This window comes from Aythya marila (assembly GCF_965140915.1).
Source record: "Aythya marila genome assembly, chromosome: Z".
In the NCBI taxonomy this organism is placed as follows: domain Eukaryota; kingdom Metazoa; phylum Chordata; class Aves; order Anseriformes; family Anatidae; genus Aythya; species Aythya marila.
The window spans coordinates 54,369,850-54,384,016 of record NC_139080.1 but is presented as its reverse complement, the minus strand read 5'-3'; the positions used below and the strand labels follow the sequence as shown (position 1 = coordinate 54,384,016).

General features: G+C 44.2%; 1 protein-coding gene across 1 annotated transcript; it reads left to right on the top strand.

The window, feature by feature from the left end:
* Nucleotides 1-405: 405 nt before the first annotated feature.
* CHRNA6 (cholinergic receptor nicotinic alpha 6 subunit) lies at nucleotides 406-9,433 on the top strand (the record flags this gene model as incomplete). The annotated part of the gene is made up of 6 exons (XM_082782881.1): nucleotides 406-484; nucleotides 2,079-2,218; nucleotides 3,973-4,017; nucleotides 5,112-5,221; nucleotides 5,343-6,330; nucleotides 9,311-9,433. The coding sequence occupies 6 exons, from the start codon at nucleotides 406-408 to the stop codon at nucleotides 9,431-9,433; spliced, it is 1,485 nt and encodes a 494-aa protein (XP_082639007.1).
* Between the last annotated feature and the right edge of the window lie 4,734 nt (nucleotides 9,434-14,167).

The window sequence follows — 14,167 nt, the reverse complement described above, 5'->3', positions numbered from 1 at the left end:
GATGGGGGTTTTTTGAAGCAGCACGTGGAGGGATGGATGGGTTCCCCCACACACACTCCACAAGACACGGCTGCCCTGCGTCTCCCCTTCCCTCCCTCGCCTGCACTCTCACACATTCCCCCAGAGGCAAGGGTGCGGGTGACTGGAGATGTGAAAGTCACCTGATAGGATGCTCCGGCTCCCCTCTCTGCACAGCAAAAGCTCTCCTGCCTGCTGATAGTAGGAGCAACTCTGCCAGGCTTTGCTCTGCTTACCAGACTGCAGAGTCTGCTGCAAATGCAAAACTGAAATCCATCATTGCACCACGTACTTACCATCCAAGGGGCTCCTGTGTCTTCTCGCTGTCTGTTTCTGGGTTTCTCCAGACCTCTCTTCTCAAAAGCAAGGTCTGCTCTGCTTCCAGCAATGCATCCCGAGAGGTGGCTGTCTCGGTGGTATCCTGCTTTTGGTGTGTGGGCATTCATGGTCACATCCTTGATTAAAGGTAGGCTGTCTCTGATGCTAGTCTCTAAAATATTTTGTAGTCACTGTCTCTTGTTTCTGTTTCCCTGGAATCAATTCAATTTAAAGCTTCTGCCAGCTATTCCTGTCTTGAAACCTGTAACATTTTATTTTATATTTTAACAGAGCTAAAGCAACCTTAGTCTTCATGTTTAAAACTCTTCATTTTAGTCTGATAACTAACAGAGAAACTGTTTCTATCAAAGAAAAAAAATGAGTTCTTGTATTTTTGCTTGATGCTTGAATTTTGCTATTGTTTAAATAAGGCAAGTTAAATGTTTGCATGTTCTGTATGCACACATTCAATAGCAAAAACTCAATATATTTTGTTCTCTGTTGTTTGTGATCTGTTGCTGAATGTGCTGGGGTGATTTCTATGCACAGATCTCACAGACTTTCAGCAGGATTTCTGCTTTTAAGTCACGACACCTTTTCAGAAAGTTTCACCAAGAGAGAGACCAAGACCTTTGTGAATTAACAGTGTTTGCACTAGCAGGGCATAAGGCATTGTCTTAAAGCAACATCAACAGAATGGGGATCTGCTACCAAACTATAAAAATGAAAGGCCTAAATACTTGTCTGTTTCTGGTGTTTTATTTTAAAGCTTGTGTCTGCTAAGAAGCCAGTTGGAAAATTTCAAAGGAAACATGATTTTGGGCTTGGTGGCTTTAGTCGTGATATTATGTTCGAAAACTCAATTTCCCACGGTAGGGTACTTCTCGTCACATTGCACTGCATGGAGATGAGGTCTGAAAAGGAAATTGAAATTCCCTTTTTGAAAGACACAATGCACAACATAAAAACAACCAAATTCTGCAGACATTCATATATCTTCTCTAGAAGTTGCAAAAAGGATGGAACAAAACATCAAGTCATAGAAGTTTTAGTACAATTTTATTTCATAAATGAAAGTAATCAATAACAGGCATTTCAGCTTTTAATTGTGATAAACCCCTGAATCTGAGCTTGCTTTGTATTACCTTAGAGGCAGAAATGTCCTCTTCCAAAACAAAGGAAATAGTGGCCTGAGCATGAAAACAGTGCTGTATGTTTAGTCTAAGCACCTTCCCGCAGGACATCCGTTGAGTTACAGGCCCCTGTGTCCTATTTTGGATTGCAGGTGCTAAGTTATAGCAGTGTGTTGAAACAGCAAAATCACTGAAGAAAAGTCATTTTCTGAGCTGGTGTTGGCAGAGCTCACACTATTTAATCTTTCCATTTACAATTAAACCTTTTGTCTTGAGCATTAGGAAAATAGCTATATCAGATTTGGGGTGTAGCAGATTTCATACACCTCCTTCCTGCTAAGCCATTCAGCCTGTCCTGTACTGATTGACATTACAGTTTTAATCTGCTTCTTCCCAAAGAACAGTTCTGTATTACAAAATTCCTGTTTTGTTTTGTTTTCTCACAGAACTAAAGAGCTGGACTTCCTTCAGAGCAGAAGGAAGCTTCTGTGTCTTGATACACAGGGGTGTGCACAGGAACCAGAAATAAAGCATGGAGTAGCATGTTATTTAACATCCTTTCCTCATCCTTACCTCTGAAGTACCTGTTCTTTGTCTTTATGAACCCAGATACCGCAGCCTGCGAATCAGAGGAACGCCTATTTCATAAACTCTTCACCCACTACAACCAGTTCATCAGGCCGGTGGAAAACGTGTCTGATCCTGTCACAGTGCATTTCGAGCTGGCCATTACCCAGCTTACAAATGTGGTAAGTCTGACTGCAGCGTGCTGCTGAGATTTGGACACGGATGCCAAACACACAAAGTGCTAAACAGCAGACATCGTTGTAGTAGTTGCACCTCCAGCTCTGTTAGCTGACGTTATCAGCTGTGCATATGCGTGCATGATGAGACATTTGCCATTCTGTCAGCCGAGTCACTTCAATTCCTCAAACAAGCTGTTCAAACTGTACAGATTGGCTCCTTCTCTCTGCCATGTCAAATCCCTCTGCTCGAGGCAGCAGCCCCTGGCATCTGCAGCAGCCGTGCCAAATGTTCAGGACCACTGCACAGAGCCAGCCCACTCCAGAGACACCTGGTTGTGTCCGTGCTGTGTAACGAGCAGCCCAGTTCTCCCGTGGGTCTGTGTCTTTTCCTAGTCATCCTGAGAGACAAAATCTTATTTTTTGCATGCTTTTTTTTTAAAATTTTTATTCAGTTTGGTTGGTTCAAAATAACATAAGGGATGTGCAAGCTACTGGTTTGGAGCATGGAGCTGGGTATGTGTTGTGTGATCTGGGGTGCACCATATAGCAAGCAAGTCCTGGCCTTGTTTCATCCATGCGCCCTTCTGTGGGGTAAATCATCCAAATGATGAACTCAGAGGCTGAGTTTGAATTCTGGGGGTTCTTGAGTCCATAATGATGTGACAGACAAGCAGTGAGGAGCAGCCAGGGTGACAGAGCTAAGGTATCTTGAGAGTATAAATGCAGGCATTGAAAGTTGGTGGAGGCAGCTCTCACCTGTGGAAATTCCTTGGTGCAATTATTTTGTTTCAGTGTTGCAGGTCACTTGACGGGTTTCAATAAATAAATAAATAAATGGAAGATCATAAGTAAACTATTTTTATTTTTTTTTCAAGAGTCATGATTTTTTGGTCCTTAATCTTCTGTATTCAGGGCTGAAAATTCTCAGCACTTTCTTCACCCTTTGTTTTGTAAATGTCTTAGAAGTTTTAATCCTGCATGTTTAATTATTAAGAACTACTCAAAGCAGTATTCTCACAGATACTTTCTTTGCAAATGCCACCCTGCATTCATATATTTATGTAATCTGAGTTTTTCAAACTACCTTTAGGCTGAAGACTTCTTAGAACTGGATCCATTTTTTTTTTATATATATTTGTGCCTCTTGCAGCTCTTTCATTATTCATTGCTGATTGGTGATAGCAGAGAGTGACCGTAATCACAAGTTTTCAGTGCAAAAATGGCTGAACTTAGTGCAGGTTTGGTTCATCTGCTCTAGCAGCTTGCATAGAAATGCAAGAACTGCACCATAGATGTCATTTTCCTTGAATTTTGACCAGTACTGTGCTATGTAAACAGAGCATTTTGAAAACTGAATCCAACAAAACACATGGACACCAGCACACCCTTTCTCCCCTGACACTAACAGGGTTAATTGAAAGATTTCTGTCTTCCATGTACTCAGGCCCCAGGCACACTGGTGTAGGTCTTTGTATGCCACACAAATGTGTGGCATAATTTTTCAGTAAGGCCTTAAAAATTATTCAGTAGAGCTGCAGATGTCTGTGTACAATAGGTAATTCCCCTGAAATCAGCCTAGCTCTGCATATTTATCTTTCACAAACCCCCCTAGAAGTAGCCTATAATCCTCCTGAGAGTCACAGGTATCAGTTAATGTGGAATTCTTGTTTCCATTTTTATCAGAATAAGTTGTGGCCATCTCGGCATACGGTAAGTGATTTGTGAGTGAAGATGTGCATGTCTGTATTTCTCTCTAGGATGAAGTCAATCAGATTATGGAAACCAATTTGTGGCTTAGACACGTAAGTGATTGCATTTCATTTCTTATGTACTTTGCATTAAAGTGATGAAGCGTGTGTTACCTTGTCAGATCTACAGAACAAGAGCTTGTTTTGTAGTAAGTGTTTAAAGGTAGAAACAAGAAGTTACATTAACTAAACTCACATTTGAAAAAGTGATTTCTTTATTCTTATTCCCAAGAAGTTGCATCTCCAGCTTTCATGTTTGCTGTGTTCCTCCAACTTCATTATTATTGGTTCATCCAGGAAATTTAGCTGAATTTGAGCTGGATTTAATAACTTTAAGGAGTGATTAAATATGAGCCTCTGCAATCCTAGGTCATATCCATATTCAAGGCTCCAACCAAAACATTTTTTGAGCAAAAGCTACATGCCTCCTTTTCTCCCGTTGTTTTTAGTACTCATACATAAAAAAAGATCCTTAAAGAAATTAAATTGCTGAGAGAAACGAGCCATCTTCCACCAAAAGCAGCTTCCTTCAGCACATGGTTGTGGTCCACACAAAGTTTTCTGGAAAAGCTCCTGTAATTACAACCAAGACCTTCAGGGCAGACTGGGAGAACATGGAGCGTGGCCCAGTGATATGGCGCTAGATAGCAATGAAAGCGAGCTGTTGGGCGTCCCTATGGTAATTCACTGCCCCTCTAGAGCCAGTGACATCCCCTGGCCATGGCTACCTGTCCGTGTGTGTATGCAGCTCCCTTCTCACCCAGATGCTGGTCTCCTTTAGTCTTCAGGCTCCACTCTAGTAAGAGCAGCAGCAAGGCCTGAGTTTCCTGTTTGTGCCTGGGAGGTAACAACATTGCTGCTTGTGGATGTGGAAAGCCAGAGGAGAGATCTCAGCTTGTCAGCAGCTGGTAGCTATTGATTTCCCAGCTCCTCACAGAGAAGGAGATAGCAGACAGCACTCACCGATGTCCAGTGTTTCTCCAATTCATGGACTTGCTGTCTTTTCAGATCATTGTCCCCTTCTACACATGCTTCTCTTTCAGTCCTTATCAGGACTGATATATATATGTCACTTATGAGGAAGATCTGTGAGGCAGATACTTGCTGATAGCAGATGGTTTTAAAATCCTTTTCCTTTCTTCTTTTAGATTTGGAATGACTACAAATTGCGATGGGATCCCAAAGAATACGATGGAATTGAATTTGTTCGGGTACCCGCAGATAAAATTTGGAAACCAGACATTGTCTTGTACAATAAGTATGATGAACAATTTTCCATTTTACCCTTTCACTAAAAAGTAGTATCTTGCAGTATCCATGAAAGACATTATTTTTCTTTCATGGTTCTTTTCTTTTCTTTTCCTCATTTGTCTTTCTAGTGCTGTGGGGGATTTTCAAGTTGAAGGCAAGACCAAAGCCCTCCTTCGCTATGATGGAATGATCACCTGGACCCCACCAGCTATTTTTAAAAGCTCCTGTCCTATGGATATTACCTTTTTCCCATTTGATCATCAGAACTGTTCACTGAAATTTGGCTCATGGACCTATGACAAAGCCAAAATTGATCTTCTGATCATTGGTTCCAAAGTAGATATGAATGACTTCTGGGAAAATAGTGAATGGGAAATAGTTGATGCTTCTGGCTACAAACATGACATCAAATACAACTGTTGTGAAGAGATCTACACAGACATAACATATTCTTTTTATATTCGAAGGCTGCCAATGTTTTACACCATAAACCTGATCATTCCCTGTCTCTTCATCTCATTCCTTACAGTGCTGGTTTTTTACCTGCCATCTGACTGTGGTGAGAAGGTGACTCTTTGCATCTCTGTGCTGCTTTCCTTGACTGTCTTTTTACTGGTGATCACAGAAACCATCCCGTCCACCTCTTTAGTAATACCCCTCGTAGGTGAATATTTGCTCTTCACTATGATATTTGTGACCCTATCAATTGTCATCACCGTGTTTGTCCTGAATATACATTACAGAACTCCAACCACACACACAATGCCCAGATGGGTAAAAAACGTCTTTCTTAGCCTGCTCCCCAAAGTGTTGCTGATGCAGCGGCCTCTGGAACAGCAGAAAAAAAGCATCTCCAGAAAGACCAAGAAAGGATCAGCCAGTACCTCGGGCAAATCAAAGCACAGCAAACACAAAGATAGCAAACTACACAAGGAGCAGCAGTGCTGTCACTGTGATAAAGCGGCTGAACTCACTACCACCAAAAGAAGACGACTGAGCCACCAGTCGTTGAAGTGGATGGCAGAGTACACGGAGTACTCCCCAGAAGTGAAGGACGTCATTAGCAGCGTTCAGTTCATCGCAGAGAACATGAGGTCCCAAAATGAAACCAAAGAGGTAAGGGAGGTTGTCACCGAGGCGGACACGAGGCCACGCTTGCAGCATCCCACAATAAAACAGCAAGTGAGGGCAGAAAATTGTGATGCAGGGAGACCAGCTCAAGGGTAGCAGAGTTGTTGTGTCTAGAGAAGAAAACCTGGGGACCTGTGAATTGGTCAAAGTTTGCTACAGAAAGGGGAGGAGCCAAATAACCCACTGTGGATGGAACAAGAAAAAATATTTCAGCTGTTCCTCCTCTGTCTATGGTGGATAATTCAAGCAGCAAGGCAGTTTTAGATTAGACGCATGGACAACTTTCTGGGTAAGAAGAGCCACTGCTGTGGGGGCCATGAGGAACGAGTTTTGATTCGCAGGGGTTCAGGCAGAGTTGATTTTGCCATGAGGCAGGAGACAGATCAGGTGAGGTTTTTCAAAGTGCCTTCCAGCCCTACTTCTGTAATTCCTCAGAAGGAACTCCCCTTCTGGGGCTCGTGAACTCTGCAGCCCTGGTGAGCAGTGACACCTCCTTTCTGTGTTAGCAAGGGAACAAATACATTTGTGAACTGCTTTTTGAACAGCAGGGCTTGTCTAGCTGCACAGAGTTTTGTTTTGTTTTGTTTTTCTGGAAAAGGACTGTTCACAGCTAGCGGTATATTTGGTAGATATTGCTTTCAGAATGCTGTTGCTAACACTTAGTTTCAGTCTTCTCTTCTCTTCTCTTCTCTTCTCTTCTCTTCTCTTCTCTTCTCTTCTCTTCTCTTCTCTTCTCTTCTCTTCTCTTCTCTTCTCTTCTCTTCTCTTCTCTTCTCTTCTCTTCTCTTCTCTTCTCTTCTCTTCTCTTCTCTTCTCTTCTCTTTTTTCTTCCTTATGATTTGACTAATTGTGGCTTCAGCGATGTGGTATTTCCAGCCATGGCATGGCAACCACATTGTGAAATAAAAGTTTGGCTTGGGGGGAAGACAGCTGAATAAAAGCAGGCATCAGATGAATAAGGCCAGACCTTAAATAAATAAATAAATAAATAAAAAGGAGAGGGGATTTAAAAAGAAAAAATAGATTTGGCATTTGAACTAATGCATTAGCTTGTGTGAGGTTATAAATCTTTCATCCTGCCTGGGATTACTGTCATAGAAAGTGATGCACATTGGAATCTTAAGAATCCAGGGCCAATTCCTCAGGTGTAAACACACAACTAAAAGCAGCTCCAAGAAAGACTGTCATGCACACACCCACCAAGGCCTCACGAGGAATAAAAATTCCCCAACACTTCAAGATGTTTTTTTGAAGAGTTTTGAACTGAATGAAACATTTACCTTTGATCTGTCATTAAATTCTTGCATTTGCTTTTGAAGCTTTTAGATGCTATGTGAAGGCAAAATCCATTTCAAAATGAAATACTGCTGTTATTTCTGTCCTATAGAACAACACTGACATTTTGTGAAAAAAATTATTCACACACATTCTTTCTATAAAAGTCTTTGTTGGAAATCAGTACAAATTTATGCAACTTCAATGCAACCCAAAAAAATCATTTTTTCCCCCTTGAAAAATGTCCAGAAGAGGTTTCATCTGAAAACGAATAACTTTGAATAATGTGTTAATGTTAAGGCCTGATGACTGAACTCATGGGTGAGCCCAAAGCAAAAGACAGCAGTTGGTCAGCACAGAGGAAGGCAGTGACTGAACTGAGCTTTGCTTAGTGCCTATACCCTATACCCCAAATATTTTGCTAGACCCCAACATTTCAGCCCTGTTTTCAGTGCCACAGCAGCATAAAATATACCCACGCACTGCATTCAGCTGCTTTCTTTGAGGCATTCCAAATAAGAGGAGACTTTGTGTGAAGGAGTCCAACTAACATGCCACTTCGATTGTACAGCTCCCGATAAGTCTTTCACTGCCAGTTATGCTGATTTGCGTTTTGCAAACCTCTTCTGCCACATGCAATTGTACTCTTAGTCTGGCATGTGCGTCAGCAGCTCTGTAGCTTACCTTTCAAAGCATGCTAAGGATCAGAAGCAGGATTATTAATATGGGGAAAATCCTCTTTTTGTTAAAAAAAAAAAATGGAGGGGGGGTGGTTGTTGTCAGGTAAGCACTGAGGAAGTGATTCTGCAGGCTGCTTCTGCTTCATCCAGAAACACAAAGCCATATGGGTGCTATTGTGCACGTCCTGTATAAATAAATGCCCTTTAAAAATTGTGACAACCTTTACAGCATCAGGAGTTCTTGCCGTGTTTTCTTTCACAAAAAGTAAAGCAGCAGCCTTTTGGAGGAAAACACCAAGAAATTGGGAAAGTGGAAGACCCCTCAGCAGAGAACCCTTAACCACTCGCTAGTTTTGTATGAGTGAAGGCTCTTCTGAAGTGGTCCTCACACACAGGTACAGCTCAAAGGGCAGCAACTTCACCAAGTGTGGCTGTAGGATGTCTCTCTCAGAGAGATACAAAAATCACTCTGGCTTGCATAGCAGGTGACACTGCTGTGCTCAGTCAGGGCGCTTGCTTTGCTGAAGTCCATTTGTCCCCTTTGACAAGTCATTTGAGACTAACTGGAGTGAGAGGGGGGCAAATCAGGCCAGAACAGCAAATTGTCTCTCATGTGGGCCATCAGGCCACAGAGGATCCTCTGGCAAGATGCAGCTGTGGTGATTCAGCCTGCTGTGATATCAGCTCACTCTGCACCCACCAAGTGACCAGGTCCTATTTGCCATCTCAGTCACAGCCATGGCTTGCCAACAGACCTGAAGACTTAGAAATAATCAGTAGGCTAGGACAGTGTTTGATGTTCTCAGCCAAAATTGGTAAATATGGATAGCAAATCAGCCCCTCTAAAGACACTGCAACAACCATAAACACCACAAGCAATGTTCTTGCCTGTATGTGTGTCCTTCCCCATGTACAAAAGCACAATGGGCATTTCTACCAAATAACGTCAATTCAAAATTTTATATTACATGTAGTTTATCTTTTTTCCTTTTTTTTTTTTCCTATTACAGGTGGAAGATGATTGGAAATACGTGGCTATGGTGATAGACAGAGTATTTCTCTGGGTGTTTATAATCCTTTGTGTGTTTGGGACTGCCGGGCTCTTTATCCAGCCACTAATAGCAGATACATAACTTGATCCAGTGCATTTTATCCACTTTTGTTCTTACTTCATTTTCAGTCCAGAACTGTCCCAAAATTTCCCTCCACTCACATCACTCCTGTGCTCAGCCCCTTCTCAGCACCCAGCCCCAGCGGGGAGGAGAGAAGCAAAGAGACCTTTGTGCAAGCACCAACCCGAAGCAGAATGAGAAAAGGGCTGGAAACAGGAGATGACCATGTGGTCTTGCTAAGGCAGAAAGGCTGGGGGTTTTGGAGTTTCTGCCTGTCTTTCTCAGCAAGATCAGCAGTGGGAATTGCACTGAGGACCACAGAAGCAGAGTGAAGTTATTGAGTTTCTCCCTTGGCCTCGGTGCAGGGGGGCATCAGGACAGCTCAGGCACTTCTGAGCGCATCACCCAAAGAGTAATGGCTCTGCCTGGCTTTGCTGCTCTCTCACAATTCTTCCTCAGCACTGACTTAATTTGTGTTTCCTCTGTATTTCTTCCCTTGTACAACACCCAGTCTCCAGCATGGCGCTTAGATGAGATACCACAGCCGTACTGATGGCACAGATGCTCTTCATTGTGTCACTGTGACAGGGCAGACAAAAGTCCAAATAAAAGTACAATCAAATATATGTTGTTTACAGAGTAATGCATCCACATTTGAAACCTACGTGTCGCTAAGATTATTGAAAACCAGTTCATCTGCTGCTTACCTTCATAAGTGACCAAGGTCCCCTTTATCTCCTGGTACTGAATACCAAATCCCATGGTGAGCACCAGCAGGATTCACAAGCCACATTTCTTACAGCAGCCCAACAGTAGTCCCAGTCCACAGGGTCTGCTGTGAAAACTCGTGCTTGCTCAGGTTCAGACATAAGCCCTCTAGGGAAGCATTTGTCCCCTGGTAGCTACTCATCGCAGACAGAAATGGCTTAACAGCATTGAATCACAGAATCACAGAATCACAGAATTTCTAGGTTGGAAGAGACCTCAAGGTCATCGAGTCCAACCTCCAACCTAACACTAACAGCCCTCCACTAAACCATATCCCTAAGCTCTACATCTAAACGTCTTTTGAAGACTTCCAGGGATGGTGACTCCACCACTTCCCTGGGCAGCCTGTTCCAGTGCCTCACAACCCTTTCAGTGAAGAAGTTCTTCCTAACATCTAACCTAAAACTCCCCTGGCGCAACTTAAGCCCATTCCCCCTCGTCCTGTCACCAGGCACGTGGGAGAACAGGCCAACCCCCACCTCGCTACAGCCTCCCTTGAGGTACCTAAAAAGAGAGATAAGGTCGCCCCTGAGCCTCCTCTTCTCCAGGCTGAACAAGCCCAGCTCCCTCAGCCGCTCCTCGTAGGACTTGTTCTCCAGGCCCCTCACCAGCTTCGTCGCCCTTCTCTGCACCCGCTCAAGCACCTCCATGTCCTTCTTGTAGCGAGGGGCCCAAAACTGAACACAGTACTCGAGGTGCGGCCTCACCAGAGCTGAGTACAGGGGGACGATCACCTCCCTAGCCCTGCTGGCCACACTGTTCCTGATACAAGCCAGGATGCCGTTGGCCTTCTTGGCCACCTGAGCACACTGCTGGCTCATATTCAGCCGACTATCCACCATCACTCCCAGGTCCTTCTCTGCCAGGCAGCTCTCCAACCATTCCTCTCCCAGTCTGTAGCTCTGCTTGGGGTTATTGCGCCCCAGGTGCAGGACCCGGCACTTGGCCTTGTTGAACTTCATGCAGTTGACCTCAGCCCATCGGTGCAGCCTATCCAGATCCTCCTGCAGAGCTTTCCTACCCTCAAGCAGATCGACACACGCACCTAACTTGGTGTCATCTGCGAACTTACTGAGGGTGCACTCGATGCCCTCGTCCAGATCATCGATGAAGATATTAAAGAGGACCGGCCCCAGCACCGAGCCCTGGGGGACGCCACTAGTGACTGGCCTCCAACTGGACTTGGCTCCATTCACCACGACTCTTTGGGCCCGGCTATCCAGCCAGTTTCTAACCCAACGAAGCGTGCGCCAGTCCAAGCCAAGAGCAGCCAGTTTCTTGAGGAGAATGCTGTGGGAGACGGTGTCAAAAGCCTTGCTGAAGTCAAGGTAGACCACATCCACAGCCTTTCCCTCATCCACCCAGCGCGTCACTCTGTCATAGAAGGAGATCAGGTTCGTCAGGCATGACCTGCCTTTCATAAACCCATGCTGACTGGGCCTGATCGCCTGCTTGCCCTGCAAGTGTTGCGTGATGACTCTCAGGAGGATCTGCTCCATGAGCTTCCCTGGCACTGAGGTCAAACTGACAGGCCTGTAGTTCCCCGGGTCTGCCCTCCGGCCCTTCTTGTAGATGGGCGTCACATTTGCTAGCCGCCAGTCGATTGGGACCTCCCCCGATAGCCAGGACTGTTGATTGGTTTGATCTGGATTTCTAAAACCCAGGACCAACTTGGATTACACACACCGTATCAGGAGAAGGTTGGCTGTCATGAGACCTGTGCAAAAATAGGCAATTTGGTCCAAGTGGCTCTGCAGCAGATTTCCCTTTGCCAGCTCCTCACGGGTCAGTCTCGTGTGGGTGATCCTGTTTTGCAGCTCCAGGGACACTTCTCTGGGGCTGGGGTTTCTCCTGTGTAACCAGGTACCAGTCACAGTGCGCTTCATCCTGAAGCACTGCGTAGCTGTGCACCTGATGTGGTTCCTAAATTACGTGGATAATTTACCCTTGGGTCCCTTCTCTGTTTTGATCCCTGCTGGTTGTGCACAGGAGGATTCTTCTCTAAGAGGCACCATTCCCATCCAAGTCAATGGGACTGAAATGCACGGTGGAGGTAATGGTGCAATGACAGGAATATAACTGTCTCAGTCCAATATTTGAAATACGCCAGGTCACTTTTTTCTAGAAGAAAAACATTTTATTTTTTTTTCTGTGAACCCGCTGCATGTTGCACAATTATGTAGTGGCTGACAGGTGTATGAACAACCACACTTTATTTTATTGGCCAGTCATTTACATATCACTCCTGGAACACGCTCTCATGAAAAATTTGTTTGTTTTTTTTTAAAGCCCACTTCTGTACAATGTGTTTAGATGTGCTACCAAATGCTTTGCTGTACTGATCCCTAATCAGCAAGGGGAGAAGGGGAAAGAAAGGGACTTTGAAGAGGAAAGCTGCATTCTGAGCATGAAAGCTTCTTTCCTGCAGGAAAGACATCTGCCTTCCAGCATTTTCTGCTGCAACCTATGACCATACAGGCAATTAAAATAAGATGTGTGAAGGTGAACTGCATTGATGTCTCAGGCATGGCAGCTCACACCCCATAGCCAGCAAGCTGACCTTAGTGAAATCCCTGCCTTTCGGTCAAGGCATAATCGCTCAGCTCCCCAACCCCTGTTAGGAGTCCCCCTAACACACCTGACTCCTCCCGTTGCCTCATCAGCTGAGTACTACACATTCACAAACTACTCAATGCTTATTACTACACCATCTATGTACTATTTTATTTGACCAATCTTTAATTTCTCCTTTTCCTTTTTTTTTTTTTTTTTCCTTTCTTCTCTCATGACCAGAAGGCCTGTGATTTTTTTGTTTGTTTTTTACTGATTTTGCACTGCTTGTCTTGTTTTTCTTAGCTGTCCTCCTTATTCTGGGGCAGTGGGACCTTCTCCTTATCTGCTTAACATACTCCCCACTGGCATGCCACTGCTATGCCCACACAACCACTTCTGAATATGCAAGATTAGTGGAATTTTCCACTGCAAAAACACAACTTCATTTCTCGCACCTGACAGTGCTCACATCTGGGAATTTGCCTTTGACAGCACTGTGAAAAGCACTTTGAAAGCAGTGCTGAGTCCCCACAAATCACCTTCTGTGTATCCAGATGTCACACTTTGAGGCAGTGATAAGGCAGAGGGTTGGTTTTGCTTTTAAGGTTTTAAATTTGGAATGTTGTCATGCACAGGCAGGAGCACAGGGAGCAGAAGGAGGGAACCCGTCAGAGGTTCCTGCCTGCCCTAATGTCCTCCCTGGTTGTATTTTTAGTGGGACACACTGAATGCATTTGTGGGCCAGAGAGAAAAAGATTCAGGGAAGCTCAGAAACAATCAGCACGAGGAATAATGAACAGTGGAGCTACAAACGTAGCAGTCCCAGGGGCATGCTAGGAGGACCAGAGGACAAGCTCCTGTCCAGGAAAGGATGCCATGGCCAACAGGCCACCCCTTGGTGGCAATAATCAGAGGGAAACCCGTCATTAACTGACGGCAGGAATCTATAAATACAGGAAAGAAGAGTTTCCTGGCAGTTTTCCAATGGGTGTTTCCCAGTACTGGCCAGGGGAACAAACCAACCTGAACAATGCAAGGAGAGAAGAGCACCTGCTAATAAACCCAATGTGTAAGATTTTTATGCCAGTGTCCACATTAAGACATCTCTCTGCATATGCTAAACCAAATGGGTTTGTCCTAGGTTCTTGCAATGTAATAATCAACTCTGAATGCTTCCCCCTCAAACACACACACAAGTAAAATTCACAAGTACTTTTCAAGAACATGCAAAATCCCGTATTGGAATAGATTTGAGACAAGGCTTTTCTGAAGTGGGCTGAAAACTAGAACTAGCAACAAAAACAACAACAACAAGGAATAAGAAAGATCAGCATCAATATATAAGCATTCTCACCCCAGGAATCATTTACTGAACACAGCTTTATTAATGATGTTTGCACATGTAATCAAGGCTTTCTGCAGTGACAAAACAAG